We start from the raw sequence: 26,499 nt of genomic DNA on the forward strand, positions 1-26,499 counted from the left end.
GGTACCCGACGTCCGGATAGGCCGAATATATGCGAAGCAAATATTCTGGAATCCTAGACTATGGTTATTGTATAATTCATCCCTTTGACTCCTAATGTTAGGATGACTTAGAGCTTACTGTCAACCCTATAATTAGTACATCCATTATGTGATTAACTGTAGATATTCCGTGACTCTTCACTGGGACTACCCTGGCCAAGGTTTTGCTAAATTAATCACAAGACATTATCTCCTATTTTCAGGAGGGATCAATTCCATCTTGACTCACAACTGACTACGCAAGTACTTGACTGCACTCAGTGACCTTCCGTCACTGAATTAGAAATCCAGATAGTCCGGTACCAAAGTACAGTGAGTTGCTTGCTAGTCACAGGTTGCGGTCTCAGGTCAGAGGGCCAAACTTATACCCATATCCACTCGGAACATCTCTCGACGGTAGAGCGTTCCGGAATTGGTCACGTTCAGTGAAATGTACTCCTACACTTCACCTGTGTGGCATACCAGTGTCTCCACATTCCTTGGTTAAGAGGACAACCAACGTATATGTCACACAATTACCTAATCTCGATAATGCTGTCGTCCTTGTAACAACATATCATTTGGTCGCGAACTGGTTTAAGGACTCAAAAATAAATCCTCCTTTATCATAACATAAGTCCTAAGGACTTCATCATATAGTTCATTTGAAGATGAAATGATGAATAATGCCAAATAATACTTTATTAATTTGTCAATTTATTTACAAAATTCAATCATCAATATGCTGACGATTGACATTTAGGTTACAAATCCCAACAGTACGGGCCCGGCATGGAACGGTACCGGGACATACCGACCCATGCCGCCGGACAATCGGTCCGGACCCCGGTTCCAACACAACAGACCATGCTCCTACAGCTTGCACATAAATGGCAGATGGCCTTTAATCGGCATTGTTCAATCTATTTGGAAAGTGAGCTTGTTGTGTTGTTATTTTTAGTCTATTTTGTTAATATCAGTGACTTTACAATAAATACATTTTTTTTTTGTGCATAATTCATCTTTGAACCATATAACTGAATAGAAGTATGTGGTTTGATATCCCTCTTATATATTACTATTTGATCTTGAAAGTTATATAAATTCTTGATTGTTGATAATCTTCAATACTTGATATATGAACTGCTTTTCTTCTTTATATCTAATCCCTTACTGTAGGCAGCCAGGATGCGTTATGTTTTGGAAAGTGAACCGTATTGCCTTAATTTAATTGATACTCCAGGGCATGTGGACTTCTCATATGAGGTACAATAATCTATTTTTTTTTCCATCATCTTGTAATATTTTTGCAATATGATGTAATCTATAATACTGAAATCGTTGATCCATTTTCCATGTTTTGTAAGCCTCACATAGCATTAAGTATTTAGCATAATTTATTTATTCTAAATGAGGAAGAACTCATTATTTTAACTAGTAGGAAGTTTATTGCTGGAGGTTACGTAAATATTATAGATGGAAGATGATATTGGGAAGAAGTTGTTTTCTGGCTTACTAGACACTAGCTGCACTGATGGGAACAAAAGGGATCTTTCATTGGCACCGTTGCCATAGGACCAAACTGTTCTGTGATTGCATATACTGATTGTTTATATATTTCTTTTTGCCAAGCATAGCCTACGTTGTTAAATGAAAATTATTCCATTTGATGGCCAGGTTTCTCGTTCTCTTGCGGCTTGTGAAGGTGCCCTTCTAGTTGTAGATGCTTCTCAGGTGCAGTTGTTTTTCATCTGACTTAATATTGAAAGTGCAGTTTTACTACAAACAACTTATATATTGCAGGGCTAATAATATTAATAGATGCTATAGATATTAGATTTCTGCTTAAATAGCATATTTTCTTTTAATGGCAATAATCTTTTTGGATTGTAGTGACCAATATTCTCATTGAATTATAATGATTCAGGGTGTGGAAGCTCAGACATTAGCTAATGTTTATCTGGCTCTAGAAAACAACCTTGAGATTATACCAGTAAGGGTCTTTCTCTTATCTTCTTCACAATGATTTATTACTTCTCATTTCATTGGGGTGTTCTATCAACTTATTCACCTTTAAGGGATTTATCATTGAAGATGCATAACAAAAACTCATTGTTCATTAGATTATAGTTTATCCCTGTCATGGTTGTGGTGCAGCCATTGGAAAATTTTAAGTCATTCTATATGTTAACATTGTTAAAATTTTTGATCCATGACTATATGCTTATGTGCTAGCTTTGTCATCTCTCGCAACCTAGCTGAACCTTGTATCCCTTTCCTCAAATTTTGTATCAGATCCATAAGTCTGCTGCCATATCTTGTTATGGTGCCTACCCCAAGGTCCGCAATACTGGAACCGACACTCGTGCCGGTAGGCTGGTGGTACAGTATGGTACGGTATTGTGCTGTTCCATCCCGGTATGTATCGAAAAAGAAAAACCAGAGAGGGAGAGGGAGAACGAGAGAGAGGAAAAGAGAGAGGGGGGCGAGGGAGGGAGGGAGCGGAAGAGAGAGGGGGCGGGGGAGGGAGGGAGCGGGAGAGAGAGAGGGAGAGGGAGGGGGAAAGAGATACCGAGAGAGGAAGAGAAAGGGGCTCAGAAGCCCTCCTTCTCTGATCGTTCGCAAGCCCTGCTGAGCGGAGCCCTATTTCGAATAAAATAGAGGCTTGGAGGGAGAGAGAGAGAGTGGAAGAGGGAGGGGAGAGAGAGATGCCGGGAGAGGGAGAGAAGGGTCTTGAATCCCACCTTTCCTCTGTTCGTCCATAGGGGCCGCTGGGCGGAGCCCTTGTTTTGAATAAAATAGGAGATCGGGTTTTTTTTAATTTCTTTTTCACTTCTTTAAGTGAAGTTGGCACATCCAGTGCAAACTTCATTTAAAGAAATAAAAAAATTAAAAAAGAATGGGGTTGAGCTCCTATTTCGTTTGAAACAGAGCTCCACCCAATGGAGCTTGCGGGTGATCGGAGGAGGAGAAGAGGGCTTCCTAGCTCCCTCTCCCAGCGTCTCTCCCTCTTCTCTCTCTCTCTCTCTTTATCCCTCCCTCTCTTGCTCTTTCTTTTCCTCTCTTTCCTTCTCCCTCTCCCCCTCCCTCGCTGGTTTTTCGATTTCGTTGCTGGAGCCGTCCCAGTCCGTCGCGGGTATGGCTTGGTACGCTCCGAATCGGACGGTTCGGGATAGTTACCTTTCTTGCTTGTCCCTATGCTTGTATGTTCTTTGATTTTTATTCTTTTTTGGGATATTGCATATCATCTTGGTGAATTAAATTGCAGATCAAGCATAATAAAAATAGTAAGTTGAGAAAAAGAGGTCTTTATTTCAAACATCCAACATAATATTTCAAGCAACTCTAAAGGGACTTAAATACAAAGTAAAGAATAAGATTTCTTGCAGCTTGTTATGTCATGCCCCGAACCAAGAGCGTAACAAATGCCGCATGCCTTCAAGATGAACCATAGAAGCATACACGATTATTGATCAAATCATAATAATTTTAGAGGAATAATAAAATTTCTTCAATCCTTGAACATTAATTTAATAAAGATCCAATCAGATCATTCTCATAGACCAATATCCCAAAATAACAAGAGTCATTAAGTTCCAACCAATTATTATCGTTCAAACCAAATAAAAGTCTTAAGAAAAACTAAACTAAACTAATCTAAACTTAAGCAAACTAAGAAGTCCATATAACACAAATATCTCTAGCACACTCCCCCAAGTCTTGAGCAATTTAAGGTTCAGGATTTGAAAATAGAAAAAAAAGAATAATGAGCTATACCAATCTAGTAAGCAACAAAACACTTCAGAGTAGGGTCTAATCATGCCAATAGATGATAAATCAAACACAATTTATAAAATATTATTGACCAGGAAGAATTTGTTTTTATCAAATATCAGATAATAATATTTCTTTTTCTTTTCAATAGTATATTTTTCAAAAATTGATACTCATTCCAACATTTGGCTATGGTGATGTAATCTAGTGGCATGCATCGGATAACGAATAGCGGGTAACAAATAACGAGCATCCAATAACCAGTATTCTAATTATCAGTGGCTTAGTATCAAAACTAGTTTCTCAGATTATAAGTCGGTAAGGTCAACATATAATCCCAATTGGTAGGGCCAAGGCCCTGTTTGGGGGAGCTTTTGGAGGGCCAAAAAGCACTTTCTGGCCCTCCAAAAGTACTTTTAGCTAAAAATTGGTGTTTGGTAAATTTTTTGAAAAGCTGTTTTAGCTTTTGCGGGAAGCTGAAAACAGCTTTTGGGGGGAAGCTCCAATTTGGAGCTTTCCGAAAATGCTGTTTTCAGCTTTTTCGGAAAGCTGTATTTTTGACCAAAATACCCCCATGTAAAAAAAAAATTCCTCCCTCAAAACCTCGTGCCTGTTTTTCTCCCAACTGACCCGCCCCCCCTCCCCCTTGCCCTGTTCCTCTCCCAAACCACCTCCCAACCCACCAGCACCCCCACCCCTCCCCCCGCACCGCCGCCGCCGCTGCCGCTGCTGTGCCTCCCTCTCCCCCGCCACCGCACCCCCTCCCTCTCCCCCGCTGCCGCTGCAGTGCCCCGCCGCCGCACCCCCTCCCTCTCCCCCCGCCGCCGCACCCCCTCCCTCTCCCCCGCCGCTGCAGTGCCCCGCCGCCGCACCCCCTCCCTCTCCCCCGCCGCTGCAGTGCCGCACCCCCTTCCTCTCCCCCGCCGCTGCACCCCGTCCCTCTCCCCCACCGCCATAGTGCCGCACCCCCTCCGGCATCGTCGGCCACCGAGACTGCCGCCGGCCATGGCTCGGCCCCCTCCGGCGGCCGTCGCGGCCTGGCCCCCTTCCGGTGCTGCCGGCCGCGCGGGAGGAGAAGAACGGAGAAGGGGGCGAAGGAAGGAAGGAGAAGAAGAGAAGAAAAAAAGAAAAGGAAAAAAAAGGAAATAAAAGAAAAGAAAAGAAAAGAAAAGAATAAATAAATAAATAAATGCATAAATAAATATTTATATAAATGAATGAATGAATGAATGAATGAATAAATAAATAAGATAATAAATAAATATATTTCAATGGATAAAATAATAAATAAATAAATGCATAAATAAAAATATATATACGAATGAACGTATAAATAAATAAATATAAAGAAAAATAATGAGTGAGTGGCAAATAATCTGATCCTTATGATATTGATAAGTACAGTGAATTTGTCGCCATTGCAAATAGTTAAGTAAAGAGATAATCTATTAAACAGATAAATGGTTATTTATTGTTGTATTATACTATAAATATATTATTATATTACATTATATCATAATACATTAATATGTAATGTTAAATAATTTAATATTATGTTATATTATGAAAAATTAATTTATACTAATAATATATTATTTTATACCTTTATTATTGTATTATACTATACATATTATATTATATTACCTTATATCATAATACATTAATATGTTATTTTAAATAATTTAATATTATGTTATATTATGAGAAATTAATTAATACTAATAATTATAATATTTTATACCTTTATTATTGTATTATACTATAAATATAATATATATTACATTATATCATAATACATTAATATGTTATGTTAAATAATTTAATATTATGTTATATTATAGAAAATTAATTTACTCTAATAATTATATTACCATTATGCTATGCTATGCAATATCATATTACTATATTATAATAATAATATTTTATATTACAGTAATATTATACTATATCGTATATTATGTATTAATATATGTTATGTTTTATCATGCTCTATTGTATAATACTATGCAATATCCTTTATGGTAATTTTGTCATATAAAAGTACTTTCTCAGTTTGTTTACCAAACATATGTTAAAGTGCCACAGCACTTTAAAAATATAGTTACCAAACAACAAACAGCTTTTTATAACAGCTCTACTTCAGACAGCTCTACTTCCAACAGCTCTACTGCCAACAGCTCCCCCAAACAGGGCCCAAGTCATAGCCATGCTGAAAATATATACATATAAAGTAAATTTCACAAATTACCCAGATAAATTTCCAAAATTCATTTTTACAAGAACAAAATGCATAACATATTCTAAAACAATTATGACAGTAATAATAACATGCTTGACCCATATTATCAACAAAAAGAAGAAATCAGAAAACAAATTTAATAAACTAATCGTAATTTTCCAAAGATTATTTCTTCTAACCAATTTTGAAGGAAAAACACTGTGAAGTGGTAGGTTACTTACCTCTTATTGCCTCAAAATCCCACTTCAGCTAGACAGGTCAATTTCACTTATTCAATGTTATTAAAATTTAATTAATTTTATTATCGACATCTTAAAAGTTTCATAAAATAGAAAACCCTACAAAGCCTAAATAGGTTAAGATGGGGCAGGAGTTGCGGCTTCATGCTTGAATCGGGATAGATTAAGGATCGGCCAGCTAGTGGGCGATGCCTGATGGCTCGAGTTGGCCCGATTAAAGTAATTTCATCCAATCAAACTATAAAACAAAAGTTAGACCAGGAAACAGATAACCAAAATAGCGGCTGATGGTAAAGCACAACGTACCAGACATGGGTCAGGGTGGGGGCCAATATACTGTCTGACCGCCAGGGGAGTTCAGGTCCTCTATTGAAATCAATGGAGGTTACAAAGGAGGGAACCTATGGGATTACCTGTTCTCTAGAGAGAGAAAGAGATCAGAGAAGAGCAAGAAAGGAAGAGAGGGATAAAGCAAGAGAGAAAAATTATGGAGGTTACAAAGGAGGGAACCTATAGGGTTACCTGTTCTCTAGAGAGAGAAAGAGATCAGAGAAGAGAGAGAAAGGAAGAGAGGGATAAAGTAAGAGAGAAAAATAGAGAAGAAGAAAGAAGCAGTAGAAGGACCGTGGTTAAGTGGCTGAGGTGGTGATCAACAGCTGAAGGGTTGGCGATAGGGGCTGTCGGCGGTGACAATAGGGGCTATCGGCGGTGGTGATAGTGTGACCAACGTCAGAAAATAAAAAGAATGAATCTCTGACAGGTTTTGGCTTCCCCCTCACTGCTTGATGGAGCCCAAGACTGCTTGACGACTTTCGGTAGGCCTATATTTCTTACTTTCAATAGGACTCCTTACGGGCATTGTTTCTATGTACTATTATCAAAAAATAATCAAGTAATTAATGACTGGACTTCATTCCCATTGACCCATCATCTTATCATGTGGATGGATGGCGACGGTGTATCCCAGACGTTCGGTTAGGGATTTTGGCACATCCATGGATTGTTGGTGGCTGGGCTCCGGCGGCGACCATAAGCCGATGCGGGGGACTAGTCTTGATCACCAGCGACAAGCTTCGGTGGTGGGGATGACCGGAGAAAGGAACGCGATGGGTTTTCAGATCCAAAAACAAGAGATAAACAAGGCCCCTTATCCTTGGTATATTCCGGCAAAATCTCGACCGGTGGTGGAGCTTATGTGTGAGAACAATAGGGAAAAGGGAATAAGAACCTCACCTAGGGTTCCAGCGAGGGTTTGGCTGCGATATTTGGCAGATGTAATGACCCTAGCCATCGAGCAATCGAGAGAAGAAGGAAGAAATAATAGTTGTGTTGGATTGTGGCGGAGTTCGTAGGAGGAAGTGGGAGGCCGTTCTATAGACGAGATCCTAGGGTTTAGCCTCAATTTGGCATGCCCTAGGACTCTCGGCATCCATCAGAATCAGGAGGAAAGAAGACTCCTAGCAGGACTCTTCTTCTCTGTGGCATGCGAACGGCACATGTGAGGCCGGTCTAGACAACGTAAGGCCGATCAAGTGGACTGGGCCTTACATGTTACATCACATATGGTCTCTTTTAAGAAAGGTTTATTTCTTAAGAACTTGAGAAAGCTACTCAAGGTATTATTGAACATAAATATTACAATTCCAAGATGAAAACCCAACAACCTTGTAAAAGATTTGAACTCATTAGATGAGTCATACAGTTGCTAGGGTATAATTTTTGTACTCTTAAGTCAGATTCTGGCTTTTGCATTTTAGAAAATATTTTGGGTGTCCATATGGAAATTGGCTGCTTGTTTTTTAAGGGCACTCATCTATTTGTAAAGAAGTCACGAAAAAGCTATGAAAGAGGCCCTACGGCTTGCCAGTTTAAGGCAATATATGTGATTTGTTATCAAAGAAAGTTTTGCTTCCCCTTTTATTTGCGGCTTTTCTTTTTTGTTGAGTCCTTAAAACAAGGTTTTACCAAAATGATGGTAAGTGGTTGGATATTCGCTTTAAGTGTCTCAGTTGTTTACAGCATTGAGGTGCACATGTTATACCATTCTGGTCCTTAATTGATATTTGAATCAGAGTGGACTGGCATAATATGTAATAGATTGGACAGCCTTATTATAGAGATGGTCTAGAACTCCTCCCAGTGTTTCTTTTAGCTTTTTATTTGAGATAGCTGCTTTTCCTTGTGTGTCCTAACGTTACAAGCATCACAGTGAGCCGTGAATATCTTTTGCAACAACATGCATGGTTTGTTACAGGAAGACAGATGTCACTAAGGACTTAGGTCCTAAAAACTGCTAAACTTTTTGCTTGCAATTCAGTCTGCTGATGAATTGGTCTTTCTGAAGTACTCAACTTTTAGCTTGAGCTTTATGTGATCTTAATGTACATCGATGATGAAATTTATTAACAAGAATCTATTATGATGTAGGTTTTGAATAAAATAGATCTGCCAGGTGCTGAACCAGATCGTGTTTCCCGGGATATTGAAGAGGTTTGTGGAAAAATCCCCTCCTATTTTGCTTGAAACCCTGGACGAGATCTCGGTTAAAATAGAATTACTTCTAGGTGCCAACAAATCAATTTTATAAAAATTATCATTTTTGAACTATCTTAGTATATCATTGACAATTTTAGGGGGATTTATACCCTCGTCTATCTTAGAGATCCAAGAGAATGCTCAAAACACCCGTTTATGATATCATGTAATCCTTTTTATTTTGACAATTTTACATAACATAAACTTGCCTCCTCTAACTAATAAGTGTGTCAACATTTGAGGTGTTGGATCAGTATGTTATCCGAACTTAGGAGAAAGTGCTTATGTAAAAATGTATCTGCAAGTTGAAGAACCATACAGAGTGATGCACGTTATCTGCTCTAACTGAACCGTAGGGTAGTTGCTAGACTTATCCATACATTGTACAGAATCTGCAGCTATGGGAAACTTATTAGTGACTCCGCTAGTTATCCTGCATTTATTATTAGTCTTTCCATTTTCATTAAACATTATAGTAGTGAAAGATACCAAGGATGCCACATTTCAGAATAAGAAAAGAATATGTAAGCAACTGGTGCAAAGTCCATGCAGAATCTACTAAGTGCTCTAATAACAGAACACTAACCATGGAAAAACTAAAGCCATCTAAAAATAATCTCTTGGATGCATTGTTTTCAAATTAAGTGCTAGAATACAAAGGAAAGGTCTTGAGAAAGCGCATAGATTTTAAGGAAGACATGTCATGACCCAACTCGTTCTAGGATTTAGTTGCAAGACTCTCCAAAATTCTTTGAAGAAAGTGCAATATCAAAACTGTTACTTACCAAAAACCAAATAGTTTGCTACAACCCAAGATCCGCCGAACCAGGCCAAATCACTTGGTTCGACCCGTACCAAGCCGACCTGGTGGGGCACTAGATTGGTTCATCTCTTTTTTCGGAATCAGCTCCGAACCAGCTGGAACTGGTTTCGAACCAACAGAAACCGGCCGGAACTAGTCGCGAACTGCCCGAACTCAGTCCGAACCGGCCAGTTCCGTGGGGAATCAGTGTGAACCATCCTGTTCATACTGAGTCGGACTGGTTCTGAGCCGGCCCCCCTCCCTCTCCTCTTTCTTTTGCTTTAAAAGTTTCTCGGGCCTTCCCAAACTATCTGAATACTACCAAACTTCTCGGGCCTTCCCAAACTATCTGAATACTACCCTCTCCCCACGATAAAAAATACGTCGATTCAGCACGATTGAAGTAGGATCCAACCCTAAATAAGGTATACTTCATCTCTCCTATCTCATTTTATTTTTTTTTTGGTACAGCGACAGCTCATACAGCTCGTGTTAGAGTACAGCTAATCGAGTTTTCTTTCTTTTTTCGAACGCCAAAAAATACCTTAATTTGCAAAATATGGAAGGATCATGCCAAATTTTTGGATTTTCGCTTGATTTTATGATATATTGTAGATCTATGGATGATCTACACGGTGACATAAAAATTTTTAATTTTTTAGATTATATATAATTTTTTAAAATTAAAAATATTTTTTTAAATAAAAAAAATAAAAAAATAAAAAAAATAAAACTCAAAAGAAAATTGTAAAATCAGAAGCGTATTTAGGGGCATGCAAGTTACTCTCCAACTAATTTTGGTGTCTATTTATTCAAGTTTTGATGCGATTATGCACATAGTGGCCTAAGTCTAAATTTAGAAAAAATTAAAAAATAAGTAGCCTTCGATACACGCTCACGGGCCTAAAAAATATATGTAGCATCCATTATAAGGTTATACATGGATCTGAGCTCAAATTAATTTTTTAAAATATTTATATTTAAAAATTATTTTTTAATTTAAAAAATAATTAAAAATATATAATTAATACCAAAAATTATGAAAAATTAGTAGTATGTAATAGATAATTTAAAAGTATTTTTTGAATAAAAAGATATTTTTTTTGAATTTATGGTATTTAAACATATTTTTTTAATTTAAAAATTATTATATATACATAAACTTGTAGTATATATTAGATAAATTAGATGTATTTTTTAAAGTTAGAAATATTATCTCTATTGTAACAAAATTTTATTATTTTTAAATAATTGATAAACTAACATATTTGATAAACCTGCATGAATGGAACCATTAAGAAAAAAAGAGTCAGTGCGTGATATTGGTTGGTATAATGGGCAAATGCTCTCGGGTCGGCACCAATGAAAGTACAACTAGTGCAATATACAATTCAGGCGAGGAGGGATAACCATGTTGAAGCAAAGCATATCTGGTGGTTATTTCGATATATCTATATGCCAGAAATGCCCACAGGAAGTTTGACAACTAATAAAAAAACACTTGATTTCAAAGCAGAAAAGAAGTTTCTAAGAAGGCATCATTGGACCGCCGAGCGGCAGAGCCACATTTCTATCACTTTGAAAAGTCAGAGAAGGCGTTCGCTCCAGATGACGAGAAGACAGAGATTCAGGCTGCCATGAAGCAAGCCTGAATGATCAGTGGCAACAGAATGAGGTGGCCAAGCATAGAAATCGATTTGAGCTTTCATACTATGAGTCTGGCTTTGGTTCTGCGAGCAGAAGGGCAGATCCAGAGTTTAGGACTTCTTCGTTAGGAAGGCCGTTAGTAGAGGCGGTGGCCGTATTGCATCTATGCTGGAGGATTTTGGTTGCAGAAAGAAATCTTCCCGAGAGATTCCATCAGGAACTACCATCTATGGTTTAGATCCATATGCCTTCTCTAGCAAGAATTCGAAGCAGCAGAGGGTTGACACAATGCTGAAGGATAAGAAGGAGATGTGGTGAGCTATTGAATCCTGATTCCACTTCAGCCACATTTCAGTAAATGTAGCAGACAATACATATTATAGATCTGCCATTTCTTCCATACAGGCCGTTGGTTTTGGTGTAGATCCTTCAGGACGCAAGGACATCTACGGTGAGCTTCTTGACAATAATGAGTTAGAGAAGTTGATTGCCTAGTACAAGAGCAAGTGGCCCATATATGGACTGACGATTGTGTAATGGTTGGACCGGTCCTACCAGATAGAGCATTATCAACTTTTTGACATATTATGATACGAAGATTTTTTTCTATAAGTCGGTTGATGCTTCCGATCAGGTGCACAACGCCATGTGCATCCTCAGATTGATGGAGGAAATGATTGATAAAGTTGGAGAGGAGAGTGTCTTGTAGGTTATTACTGATAATGGGCCACAATATAAGGCCGTCCGGAAGATCTTGATGGAGCGGTGACTACATTTTCTGGATTCCATGTGCTTCACATTGTATTGATCTTATGTTGATGAATATTGCGAAGATTCGTAGGGTGCAACAGATTGTGGAGACAGCTCAAACCATTATCAGATATATTTATAACTATAAAAGGGCCTTATCACTGATGGGGAGGTATATAGGGAATAGATTTTGAGACCAGGAGTGACACGGTTTGCTACTAACTACATTGCGCTTGGTAGCTTTTTTAGAAGAAAGTCACCATACGTCAGATGTTTGTGTTTCGAGTGGCAAGAAAGTAGATTTGCAAGGGCCGACACTGTCGAGAATTTGGTGACGAGGCAGATACTCTGGCAGCGGGCTGAGAAGATAGTTAAGGCTATTAAACCATTGGATAGGGACTTACATCTAGCAGGTAGGCAAGAACATTGAAAATTAGACTGCTCCTGTACTTGTACAATTTTACTTAGACAATTATGAACTCTATATGTAGCATACTATCTGAATCCGAGGTTTCAGTACACCATACCTAGAATCGATATAAATGACGAACGTCTGACTGCTCTGTGTAATGTGATTTACAAGATGGAGCCTGATCTAGAAGTCCCGGCCCTATATCTAGAAAAGGTAAGTTAACTTAAGTGATATGTGTAAATAAACTGATATGTTGAATTGTTAACATATTACAACGGTTTTTTTTCGTAGACTAAAATATTTAGAGAGGGCATTGACAGTTTTAGAGTCTCCGCAGCTGTCATAAGTAAGAAAAGTTGGAATCCAGATATTACACATCAACGATAACTATTACCTACTTTTTAATTACATGCTATTTAATCTTTTGAGGACCTGATTGTGTCATTTTTCTGCAGATTATTGGATTAGATTGCAGCGATGCAATTCATTGTTCAGCTAAGGTTAGTGTCTTGGTATCTTGTTTTCTTTGTTTGAGCATATGAAATTTATGTTGGACACAGTATGTGAACCATTTCTTTTTTAAAATGGAAATTAGGAGACATATTCATTCTTGGTTGTTTTTCCTATATTGTAGGAGGGAATAGGTATAACTGACATTCTCAATGCTATAATCACAAGGATTCCTCCCCCTAAGGATACTGCTGGAAGTCCTCTTAGAGCTCTTATATTTGATAGGTACCATGCAAAATTCTGAGGCCTCTTGATGCATGTTCCTTCTTTTCACAAACATTTCGATGCATTCTTTTCATTTTTTTTTCTTCTTGTTACCATCATATTACATGCTTGATTGCTTGCTAAAGATGTTATTATCTCACTTCTTGAACTGTTCTTTAGTTTCCAGAAAATACATTACTATCTCCAGCTCATATAAAAAATCTGACACAACACATTCTGTGAAAATGCTTGAGGAAATAAATGTTTTAAAGACTTTAACCTTATCTGCAGAAGATTTAAATCAAAAACTTGGTAAGATTTTTTGGCTTCATGTAATATACCGACAAACTAATTTTTTGACTTAAAATGCAGACAAATCAGTATTCTGCGAGGACTACCCACTTCTAAATTGTGGTTCTTTAGAACCTAAAAATACAATCAGAAAATAACACACACACTGACACACATACATACAGTACATGTTTAATAACGAACTTAATTTTCTGATTTATATGCTCCAATAATGGTTTTGGTTGGTCTGCTGAACCGGCCCGTACTGGCCGGTTCAGCACGTACCGTACCGGTACCGACCTTCAGCGGTACGGTACAGCCACATCAAATGGTTCAGGGCCGGAACCGAGCAGAGAAGAAGAAAGAAGAGAAAGCTTAGAAGAGGAAAGAAGAGGAAGAAAGAAGAGAAAGAGGAGAAGAAGAAGAGAAGAAGAAGACGGTTCGACGTACCTCGGGCCAACCCCCTCCCGAGTACCCCGACGCACGCGCGGCCCTCCCAGCGGTTCCTTCCTTGCTCGCGGGAGAAGGAAGGAGAAGAGAGGAGGAGAGAGGGGAAGAAAGAAGAGGAGATAGCTCGGGAAGGAGGAAGAAGAAGGGAAGGGGAAAACAAAGAAAAGAAAAAAAATCCTTTCCGCGCGCGGGGCAGCACCCCCATGCGGGCGCGAGCGGGGAATCGCTCGTGCCCGCGCGTGATTCCACGCGCAGGGACCTCACTCCCGCGCGGTTCCCCGCGCTCGCGCTATTTCCCCACGCCCGCGCGCGGTTCCTCACGCTAGGCAGCGAGCCCACGAGGGGGCGCGTCCCCGCACGTGTCGGTTTGTTTTTTTTTTGGGGGGGGGGGTGTTTGGTTCGGCAACGGTTCCAACCGGTTCCAAACCGGTATCGGAGCCTACTGGCACACCCATTCGGTCGGCTCGGCAGACACTGGGTTTTGGCGATGTTATTTGTGCTAGTCACTAGTGATTAGATATTTGTGAGAAAGGGGAATTGCATGGTTACATACATACATGCACACACAAATACATAACACACATGCACGCGCGCACACACACACCTAGTATGTTTCTGATTTATATAGTCAAACCATGTTTTTGGGGAGATTCGAAGAGGAACCCATTCACTCAGATTCAGAGACCAACGAGCCATTTGATGACTGGTTGCCTAGATTATCATTCGATACTAGCAATGATAGTTCATATGCTGGTGCATCTGGTGGCTTGGGAGAAAGCGGGGCATAAAGCACCATAGTTTATGACTTATAGTTTTAGAATGGTTTTCGATTTACCAATGAATCTTTGTTTACTCATGCCATATAGGATAGGGACTATGGTGCACGACTTGGTAGAGCCTGTGAGGACACTATTGCATATAGGAGATAGGGTTCCTAGACAGATTACACTTCATGTAGAGTAGGGTCCCTAGACATATCTGGTTCCGATTTGCATGCCAGATCCTATTCCATACCGACAGTCTATGACTTGTATGCATATGGATCGTCTGAGGCATTGTACTCGAGTAATTACTATATTTCACAGACAACCATCTTTTAGTGGCTAGCCTAGTCTCAGAATCAAATAGATGACTCCTCTTAGGGTAGCTATCTAGTGGACCATGGAAGGATTATCGAGGCCTATCGCAATATGGATCTCTTGCAGAGTTGGTGGGATGCTCTTCTAGAGTGTTCTTATGATCCCAATATCTATGAGTCACATTGACACTTCACTAGACTTTAGATGTCGATATGTATTTATATTTTAAATCAAGGTTCATCGTACCGTACCGAATCGGGCGGTATGGGGCAATACCATAGCATACTGGCTCGATACTTGTATACAGTATGGGGGACATACCGACACTTCGTATGCCGAACCGGCCCCATACCGTCCTGACACAGTGATAGTGCGACACCAGTACGGGGCCCGATACTAATATGGAGTATCTTGCTTTAAATACATTAAAATCAATTCAATTGCTGTATTGTATGCATTTTTACCTATAAATACGTTGCCTGGAGAGGTTATAGATCCATTTCATGATAGAAAGATATCAAAATAAGGTTAAAACCCCAAATTGGACAAAAGAATCAATAAAATTTTTATGTGCAAATCCAGAAAAATTGAGAAAAGAAAAAAATTGAAAAAGCAAAAAGAATAATCAAAATGGCATACTAGTCAGGTTAGTGATATGCCATGGTGTACTGAGTGTCAGTATGGTACCAAACCGATACCATTCGGTACCGCTGCCGACTGGTATAGGTCCCACTATCGGTAGAGGAGAACTTGGTTGGGAACATAGGTGGGTAATGAAAAACATTCATTTGCATGTGTAGTGCCTATGTGTGATACAAGTTCACTTGGTGCCTGTTATGGTTGGTTGGCTCACATCTTGTGTATCAGGTGTTGATACTGAATCCTTCTCAGACACATGTCCGATACTTGTGTAAAGTATCCTATTTTCAAAATTTTAAAAAAATATTAGGATGTTTTCTGGATACACTCAATTGACTTCCCCGATGCCTCTAGAAATGATAGAGAGAGTGTTTTCTTTCTTCTTCTAATGCTAAACTCTTAACTATAAATTGTCAAATTTGTAGTCTATGATTTCAATTTTAATCTTCGCAGTATGGATTAGGGTGTTTGTATTTGAATGGTGATTCAATGATGAGCTTATGGAAGTTGATGCTATAATATAAAGTTATAAACTGTACCGTTTTATTTTGGTAGTCTATCAGGCTTTATGGACCTTCTTTATATTCATAAAATAGACTAAATAATGAGCTTGTAGAAGTTGATGCTATCATATAAACTGGACTTTGTCATTTTGATAGCCTAATTTGCTTTATGGATGCTTTTTGTTGCACTCATAAATATGTATATATATTTGTGTATATATGTATACTTGTATAAATGTACGAAATAGATATATATTCACTGGTGTATCCTAGCTCCATATTATGATCTTTTCAAGGTTTGCCCTATCAAGTATTTGTATTGTGTGGTAGTGTACCCCATATTCATGTTCTTGTAAGTTAACATGGGATTTTTGATTAAGTTAATTTATGCAACTAGTCTAGCTAAATCTTAGCAATGTTTAATCATTGACATATATCTCAGGTTTCTTATTATGATTTTGCTTATCTTAAAATCATAGTGGCTCAAAATCTACAAAGTGATGCATTATAAAAATTTATTATGGTATCATGTAATTACTTGGGAATTTTGCTTTAATTTTTAATATAAGTTTTACAAGAAATATGCCACATAACTAGAAAAGACAAATACAAGGTTACTGGAATTCTCAAGTCTCATATGGACTGTATGTTGATAGATGCAAATCAAATTAACAATATTTCTTTGGCATTAGCCTTACCATTAAAGTGCAAACGACACTGCATTACCTTGCTGCAACCAAAAAGCATAATAGAATTTCATGCATGCATGCTTACATCTACACGTATGATGAATCTATACTTATCTACATACATTTCTGCACTTGTAACTGTGGCATGCATTTGTCTATCATGTTAACACTTTATTCATGACCATAGAGTTCATATTTTCATTGGTGTTACATAGGATTTCTATTAACATTTTTTTGGTGTTGTGATAATATGAACATGTCAAGTCTTTCATTCATTGTCTTAGAAAATATCTCGATGATTGACTCTAATACATATATTTGAATTGTAGCTACTATGATCCATACAAAGGTGTAATTGTTTATTTTCGGATTGTTGATGGAACTATAAAGAAAGGTGACAGGATATATTTCATGGCTAGTGGGAAGGTAGAAATTCCCAATATTTTCTATCTTTTTTATTTCATATTCATATTAGCAAATAAAGAAGTCAAATCATATGGATAAATACTTACAAAAACTTTCGTATCAAATTATTAGGTATAGCTTGCACTTAAATTTATTGTTGCTTTGCTTGTAAAGAAAACAAAAGTCAACAAGTGACACTTTCCTTTGTCGTATTAAATTGAATGGATAAGAAAAAAATGCACTGCAAAGGTATCTAGAAACGTGTAGGAATAATTTGATGTTTCTTGCTCTTGTTTGAAAGAGGTTAAGAATCTGGAATACTGTTATCATATTATGTTATTGTTATTTATAGTGAAACCCATTAGGAAGAAGCTGACATTCATAAATTTCCTGGAGAAATAGGTAAAACAAATTGCATCGACTATTTCATAGCTAGTCCATTCTCATCCTAGGCAAAGTCCATCTTGTTGTGATAGGAATGGGCAGAAAGAAACCAGCTTTAGCTTAGGTTGTAAAGATACCAATTGTCGTTCCAAAGACTCAACACTATATTTATTCTGTAATGTTTGGGACTAGATTTGTATGGAATAGATAAATTCTACCCAAATAAGTAAAGAACTATTACCAATAACGAAGAAAGCAAGGACTGCTGAATCGGGTCGGCTCGGTTCAGCAGTGTCGAATCGACTCAGTGCGAAACCGGGTCGGTTCACCTATTACTTTCGGTTCTGGCCCCATACCGGCCAAAACCCATATAGAACAAGCCGGAACCGGTCCCTTACCGACCGGTTCCGGCCAGAACCGGTCCCTACCTACCGGAACCGGCCGATAAGTGCCCGAACCTGCCGGAACTGGCTGGAACCAGTCGGTTCGGTGCACTGAGTCAACCCGGTTCCAAATTGGGTTGACACTGTAGATTACACTATAGACTTCGGCCTTCCCAACAGCATTTTGAAAGCTATTTGCTGTCTCGGCCGCTTCCTCTTCCCAAATACTCCAAAAATAACACTGATTCAGGCTATCAGAAGAAAGATCCAAGGCTAAATAGGTGTGCTTCCTCTTCCCTACCTCATTTCCTCTTTTTTTGGGCTTGAAAAAATAGCTCAAAAATTGCAAAATAAGAAGAGATCATGCCAAATTTTTCAATTTGGGCTTATTTTTGTATGTTGTAGATCCTTAGACGATCTACACGCTGACATAAAATTTTTTAATTTTTGGATTATATATAATTTTTAAAAATTAAAAATATATTTAGAATAAAAAATAAAAAAATTTAAATAAATAAAAATTAAAAAAAACTGTAAAATTAGAAACGTATTGAGGGGCATGCAAGCTACTCTCCATAAAAATTTGGTGTCCATTCATTTAAGTTTAGATGCGATCATGCGCATAGTGGCCTAGGCCTAAATTTGAAAAAAATTGAGAAATAAGTAGCATTCTTGAGAATAAACCAATCCTACTTAGATGTTTGTCAGTTTCGAGTGGCATAAAAGTAGATATGCATAGGCCGGCACTGAAGGGAGCAGTGTTGAGGACTTGGTGACGAGGCAGACATTCTGGCAGCAGGCTATTGTGACAGTGAATGCTATTAGACCATTGTATGAAGTGCTTCGGGCCATGGACAACGAGAGGTACCCCTAGATGGGCTTTCTATATCATATGATGAAGAGGGCAAAAACTCAGATCATTGAGACAGATCCAACGCATGCCTAGAAGTACATCAACATCATTGAGCGATGGTGGGACTACCAGATGGAATCATTGATCGACTAGCAGGTAATAAAGAACATTAAAAATTAGACTGCTCTTGTACTTATATAATTTTATTGAGACAATAACAGACTCTATGTGCAGCATACTACCTGAACCCTCGGTTCTAGTACAGTATACTTGGAGTCAAGGTCTGTCGAACCGACCGGAATCGGTCGGTTTAGGCTGTACCGATCCGGTGCCGACAACTACCGGTACGGTTCGGCTGTGAAAATTGGTACTGAACTGAAACCGGTGCGATCGACACTGGTAGAAGTGGGGAAGAAGAGGAAGAAAGAAGAGAAGAAGCGGGGAAGAAGAGAAGGCAAGTACCGGGAAAAGGAGGCCTCTCTTCCTTGCTCGCGGGCGGGACCTCTCTTCCTTTCTTGCTCGCGGGAGAATGGGGGGAACCGGGAAAGAGAGGAGAAGAGAAGAGAGAGGGGAAGGAGGGTTCGGAAAGAAGGGGAGGAAAAAAATAAAGGAAAAAAAACCCCATGCGCGGGGCCAAGTGGGGAACCGCAAGCCTGCTCGCGCTCGCTCACAGGGAACCGCCCCCGCACGTGGTTCCCCACGCTGCCTCGATTTCCCGTGCGGGCTCGCTGCGTGGGGCTGCGAGCCTACGCGGGCTGCCCTGCGTGGGCTTTAAATGCCGCACAAAGTGGCATTTAGTAACGCGCGGGCGTGCAGGCACGTGCGCGCGAGCGCGCGTCGGACGCGTTTCTTTTCCTATCTCGACCGGTTTGGTACCGGTGCCGAACCGTACCGTATCGGAACCGGTCTTCACCGGTACACCGGTACCTTGCTTGGAATCGATATGGATGACGAAATTCTGGTTGCTCTCCGTAATGTGATTTACAAGATGGAGCCAGATCTGGAAGTCGTGGCCCTATGTATAGAAGAGGTAAGTTAACTTAAATGACATGTATAAGTTAAGTGGTATCTTGTATTATTAACATAGTACAAAACAATTTTTTTCACAGACCAAAATATTTAGAGAGGGCAGCGACAACTTTAGAGTATCGACAGTTGTCGTAAGTAAGAAAAGTATCAATCCAGGTATGTTGACCTCAGGACATTTACCTGGCATTAGATGATTACTAATATGGTATTATCTTATATATAATTTTTTTCAATATTTTTGCAACTGAATGGTGGATTCATTTTGTGGTGTCCGTGAAAAATCTTAAGCAGCTAGCTATCCGGATCCTTTTTCAGACGGTCTTCTCGAATGGCTGAGTGCAACTAGTCCACCTTAGCCCCTTATCCATAATAAGCAGAGGAACCGTTTGACATAGAAGCGTCTTAACCATGGTCTGCCGTATCGGTCGGTACGTGTCGGTACCGGCCGGTACATACCGGTACCGGATCCTACCGGTACGGTACAGCTACATAATTCGGTACCGGCCCGAACCGACCGGTACCGGCCCGAACCGACCGGTACCGGTGCGTACCGATCGGTATCGACGCGAACCAACCGCATAACGGCCCGAACCGAATCGGTACCAGCCCGAACCGACCAGTCCGTACCGGCTTCAATTTTTTTTGGGTTTTAGCCCCATTGGTACCGTACCGGTTCGGCTCGGTACCGTACCGGTACCGATGCCCACCGGTATGTCGGTACAGTCGGTACTGCGTACCTTACTCTCAACGATCTTGTTTATATTTACTACAATCTGAGGTTGAGGCTGAAGTGCATTCAGGAGGAAGTAGAGCTCAAGTATATGGATCGCATCCATAGTGCTTTCGTTGATGAGATAAGGTTTGGAAAACAAAGTTGGTGAGGATTTCTCCTTGGGAATAGTAGATCCCATCCATCTATTCAAAATGGATGACTTGGATTTTAAATATAAAAAGTATATAATATAAAACAATAATATATGGTTAGGGCTTTGAGGCTGGCCAATGGTTGCCTCAAGATGGCCTGGATCCTTTCGTGTCTTAAATTTCGGGTGCAGGCTTGACCTGAACCTATAGAGAGTTAGAGACCCAGCCTAAAACCTGGTGCAAAGCCTGGCTAGAATTCAGCCTAGGCCAATTGGTGTTGGGCTAGTCCAGGTGTTGCCCAGAGGTGCAGCCCAAGAGGGGGGGTGAATTGGGTCTCTTTAAAAATAATTAAAGTTAAAATGTATGGAGAGTATGAGTTACTGTTATCTTATAGATTCAGCAGCGGAAATAAGATTGCACAAATACGACAGTGATAAAAGTTAGGAAAGCAGTTAGGAATATGCAGAGGAAAGGAAGAGAAGAACCACAATCACAAACACCAAGGTTTATAGTAGTTCGGTGCACTCCCAGCACCTAAGTCCACTCCTTAAGCCTAGCTTGAGATTTCACTATAACCCAGCAGATTACAGACTGATTGTTTTTCGGGCTCACAATCAAAACGCAGTTGGTTTTTCCAGGCAACCAACCGAAAACCTTTTGTTTTTCCGGATCACAAACAATCCAGTTGGTTTTCAGATAAACCAACCAAAAACTTTACACCATTTGTTTTACCGGGCTCACAAACAACCTAGTTGGTTTTCAGATAAACCAACCAAAAACTTTACATCATTTGTTTTCCCGGGCTCACAAACAACCTAGTTGGTTTTCAGATAAACCAACCAGAAACTTTTCCCTTGCTGAATATTTCCGATTCAGCAACTTCCAATCGAGGCTTGGAAGAGCCTTTACAAGTTTCAAATCAATGAAACTGTTACAGCAGCAATTAATCCAACTAAAAGAATGTTGTAACTTGAAAACTTAAAGCTTCAGAGCATATAAAGAATAAATCAATGAAAGTAAAAGCTGAAGCCGATGAAGAAGTTGGCTGTGGAAGGATGTTCCAATGTCCGAACAGCAGCTCTTCACGATGCAGTGAGAAACTTCGACTGATCTCACAAGAGAAAGTTTCAGATTACAATGCTGGTGAGGATGATGAACTGTTAAGCGTTTCTTTTCTTTTTCTCAGTGGAAACCTTTTGTTTTCAATAGAATCTTTTTTCTTTCCTTGTTTCCATTCTGAGGTTCCCTCGTATTTATAGACAAATTCTTCGGCGGGATTTGAATTTCTTTCTTTCCATTCTGATGAGAATCTTTTTCTGTTACAGAAGAAGACAAAAGTAGTTCACCGCTTCTCATTGTGGTCCCAGCAGTACAAGGGTCGACTCATATAACTCAGGGGTCGACTCATTTTTGGGCTTGAAAAAATAGCTCAAAAATTGCAAAATAAGAAGAGATCATGCCAAAATTTTCGATTTGGGCTTATTTTTTGTATGTTGTAGATCCTTAGACGATCTACACGCTGACATAAAAATTTTTAATTTTTGGATTATATATAATTTTTAAAAATTAAAAATATATTTAGAATAAAAAATAAAAAAAATTAAATAAATAAAAATTAAAAAAACTGTAAAATTAGAAACGTATTGAAGGGCATGCAAGCTACTCTCCATAAAAATTTGGCGTCCATTTATTTAAGTTTTGATGCGATCATGCGTATAGTGGCCTAGGCCTAAATTTGAAAAAAATTGAGAAATAAGTAGCATTCTTGAGAATAAAGCAATCCTACTCAGATGTTTGTCAGTTTCGAGTGGCATAAAAGTAGATATGCGTGGGCCGGCACTGAAGGGAGCAGTGTTGAGGACTTGGTGACGAGGCAGACATTCTGGCAGCAGGCTACTGTGATGTGAATGCTATTAGACCATGGTATGAAGTGCTTCGGGCCATGGACAACGAGAGGTACCCCTAGATGGGCTTCCTATATCACATGATGAAGAGGGCAAAAACTCATATCATTGAACAGATCCGACGCATGCCTAGAAGTACATCGACATCATTGAGCGACGGTGGGACTACCAGATGGAATCATTGATCGACTAGCAGGTAATAAAGAACATTAAAAATTAGACTGCTCTTGTACTTGTATAATATTACTGAGACAATAACAGATTCTATGTGCAGCATACTACCTGAACCCTCGGTTCTAGTACAGTATACTTGGAGTCAAGGTCTGTCGAACCGACCGGAACCGGTCGGTTCAGGCTGTTTCGATTCGGTGCCGACAGCTACCGGTACGGTTCGGCTGGGAAAATTGGTACTGAACCGAAATCGGTGCGACCGACACCGGTAGAAGTGGGGAAGAAGAGGAGGAAGAAGAGGAAGAAAGAAGAGAAGGAGAAGCGGGGAAGAAGAGAAGGCAAGTACCGGGAAAAGGAGGACCTCTCTTCCTTGCTCGCGGGCGGGACCTCTCTTCCTTCCTTGCTCGCGGGAGAATGGGGGGAATCGGGAAAGAGAGGAGAAGAGAGGAGAGAGGGGAAGGAGGGTTCGGAAAGAAGGGGAGGAAAAAAATAAAGGAAAACAAAACCCCGCGCGCGGGGCCGAGTGGGGAACCGCAAGCCTGCTCGCGCTCGCTCACAGGGAACCGCCCCCGCACGTGGTTCCCCACGCTGCCTCGATTTCCCGCGCGGGCTCGCCGCGCGGGGCTGCGAGCCTACGCGGCCTGCCCTGCGTGGGCTTTAAATGCCGCACAAAGTGGCATTTAGTAACGCGCGGGCGTGCAGGCACATGCGCGCGAGCGTGCGTTGGACGCATTTTTTTTCTATCTCGATCGGTTCGGTATCGGTACCGAATCGTACCGTATCGGAACCGGTCTTCACCGGTACACCGGTACCTTGCTTGGAATCGATATGGATGACGAAATTCTGGTCGCTCTCTGTAATGTGATTTACAAGATGGAGCCAGATCTTGAAGTCGTGGCCCTATGTATAGAAGAGGTAAGTTAACTTAAATGACATGTATAAGTTAAGTGGTATCTTGTATTATTAACATAGTACAAACCAATTTTTTTTCACAGACCAAAATATTTAGAGAGGGCAGCGACAATTTTAGAGTATCGACAGCTGTCGTAAGTAAGAAAAGTATCAATCCAGGTATGTTGACATCAGGAGGACATTTACCTGGCATTAGATGATTACTAATATGGTATTATCTTATATATAATTTTTTTCAATATTTTTGCAACTGGATGGTGGATTCATTTTGTGCTTTCCGCGAAAAATCATAAGCAGCTAGCAATCCGGATTCTTTTTCAGACGGTCTTCTCGAGTGGCTGTGAGTGCAACTAGTCCACCTTAGCCCCTCATCCACAATAAGCAGAGGAACTGTTTGATACAAGAAGCGTCTCAACCATGGTTTGCCGTACCGATCGATACGGATCGGTACAGGCCGGTACATATCGGTACCAGACGGAACCGGTACGATGTAGCTATATTTTTCGGTTCTGACTATTCGTAACTCGTACCGGTCGGTACCGACCCGGTACTGCCCCGTACCGATCCGGTATCGGCCGTACCGACCTGGTACCGGCCGTACCGATCCCGTACCGGCCCGTACCGACCGGCTCGTACTGACCTCAAATTTTTTTTGGCTTTTGGCCCGAACCAGCCGAACCGGTACAGTACCGGTTCGGTTCGGTATAGTACCGGTACCGTACCAATACCGATGCCCACCGGTACGTCGGTATGGTTGGTACCATGGTCTGCCGTACCGGTCCGTACCGGTCCGGCCTGGGACCGGTACCGGATCAGCATGAAAATCGGTACCGGTAGTTTATTGTTGAAAAACCGGTACGGAACCGGTACGGGACCGGTTCGGACAGGTACGGGATCGGTTCGGACCGGTTCGGACCGGTACGGGACCGGTTCGGACCGGTACGGGACCGGTTCGGATCGGTACGCCACCGGTACGGGACCGATTTCGTACCGGTCCGGGCCGCCACCGGTACGCCGACCGGTACCGGTACGGCGGACCTTGGTTGGTACAGCGGACCTTGGTCTCAACGATCTTGTTTATATTTACTACAATCCGAGGTTGAGGCTGAAGTGTATTCAAGAGGACGTAGAGCTCAAGTATATAGATCCCATCCATAGTGCTTTCGTTGATGAGATAAGGTTTGGGAAACAAAGTTGGTGAGGATTTCTCCTTGGGAATAGTAGATCCCATCCATCTATTCAAAATGGATGACTTGGATTTTAAATATAAAAAGTATATAATATAAAACAATAATATATGGTTAGGGCTTTGAGGCTGGCCAATGGTTGCCTCAACATGGCCTGGATCCTTTCGTGTCTTAAATTTCGGGTGCAGGCTTGACCTGAACCTATAGAGAGTTAGAGACCCAGCCTAAAACCTGGTGCAAAGCCTGGCTAGAATTCAGCCTAGGCCAATTGGTGTTGGGCTAGTCCAGGTGTTGCCCAGAGGTGCAGCCCAAGAGGGGAGGTGAATTGGATCTCTTTAAAAATAATTAAAGTTAAAACGTATGGAGAGTATGAGTTACTGTTATCTTATAGATTCGGCAGCGGAAATAAGATTGCACAAATACGACAGTGAATAAAGTTAGGAAAGCAGTCAGGAATATGCAGAGGAAAGGAAGAGAAGACCCACAATCACAAATACGAAGGTTTATAGTGGTTCGGTGCACTCCCAGCACCTACGTCCACTCCTCAAGCCTAGCTTGAGATTTCACTATAACCCAGCAGATTACAGCTTGATTGTTTTCCGAGCTCACAATCAAAACCCAGTTGGTTTTTCCAGGCAACCAACCAAAAATCTTTTTTTTTCCGGGATCACAAACAACCCAGTTGGTTTTCAGATAAACCAACCAAAAACTTTACACCGTTTGTTTTCCCGGGCTCACAAACAACTTAGTTGGTTTTCAAATTAACTAACCAGAAACTTTTCCCTTGCTGAATATTTCCGATTCAACAACTTCCAATCGAGGCTTGGAAGAGCCTTTACAAGTTTCAAATCAATGAAACTGTTACAGCAGCCATTAATCCAACTAAAAAAATGCTGTAACTAGAAAACTTAAAGCTTCAGAGCATATAAAGAATAAATCAATGAAAGTAAAAGCTGAAGCCGATGAAGAAGTTGGGTGTGGAAGGATGTTCCAATGTCCGAACAACAGCTCTTCACGATGTAGTGAGAAACTTCGACTGATCTCCTCACAAGAGAAAGTTTCAGATTACAGTGCTGGTGAAGATGATGAACTGTTAAGCTTTTCTTCTCTTTTTCTCGGTGGAAACCTTTTGTTTTCAATAGAATCTTTTCCCTTTCCTTGTTGTTTCTATTCTGAGGTTCCCTCGTATTTATAGACAAATTCTTCGACGGGATTTCAATTCCTTTCTTCCCATTCTGATGAGAATATTTTTCTGTTATAGAAGAAGACAAAAGTAGTTCACAGCTTCCCGTTGTGGTCCCAACAGTACAAGGGTCGGCTCATATAACTCAGGGGTCGACTCATGTTCATTCTGGATCGGCACTTCAAAATACGGAGAAAGCTTTTGCTGTGTCAGGAGGATATTTACCTGGCATTAGATGATTACTAATATGGTATTATCTTATATATAATTTTTTTCAATATTTTTGCAACTGAATGGTGGATTCATTTTGTGCTTTCCGCGAAAAATCTTAAGTAGCTAGCTATCCGGATTCTTTTTCAGACGGTCTTCTCGAGTGGCTGTGAGTGCAACTAGTCCACCTTAGCCCCTCATCCACAATAAGCAGAGGAACCGTTTGATACAAG

The 26,499-nt window shown here is 40.3% G+C and overlaps 1 protein-coding gene across 10 annotated transcripts in view; it reads left to right on the plus strand.

The window, feature by feature from the left end:
• Nucleotides 1-26,499, plus strand: part of LOC103695786 (translation factor GUF1 homolog, chloroplastic) — a 104,617-nt gene that overhangs the window by 25,595 nt on the left and 52,523 nt on the right. For 9 of the 10 annotated variants that reach the window (XR_005507011.1, XR_005507010.1, XR_005507009.1 and 6 more), the window contains 7 exons: nt 1,198-1,284; nt 1,696-1,752; nt 1,946-2,011; nt 8,698-8,760; nt 12,872-12,916; nt 13,051-13,151; nt 17,111-17,207. Coding sequence is in view for 7 of the 10 variants with exons in the window: in XM_039116100.1 (XP_038972028.1) it covers nt 1,198-1,284; nt 1,696-1,752; nt 1,946-2,011; nt 8,698-8,760; nt 12,872-12,916; nt 13,051-13,151; nt 17,111-17,207 (516 nt within the window). In the remaining 3 variants the exon portion in view is untranslated. The remainder of the gene's footprint in view (nt 1-1,197; nt 1,285-1,695; nt 1,753-1,945; nt 2,012-8,697; nt 8,761-12,871; nt 12,917-13,050; nt 13,152-17,110; nt 17,208-26,499) is intronic. The other variant, XM_039116096.1, reaches the window with a different exon arrangement.

Source organism: Phoenix dactylifera, unplaced genomic scaffold, assembly GCF_009389715.1.
Source record: "Phoenix dactylifera cultivar Barhee BC4 unplaced genomic scaffold, palm_55x_up_171113_PBpolish2nd_filt_p 000051F, whole genome shotgun sequence".
Taxonomy (NCBI): Eukaryota; Viridiplantae; Streptophyta; class Magnoliopsida; order Arecales; family Arecaceae; genus Phoenix; species Phoenix dactylifera.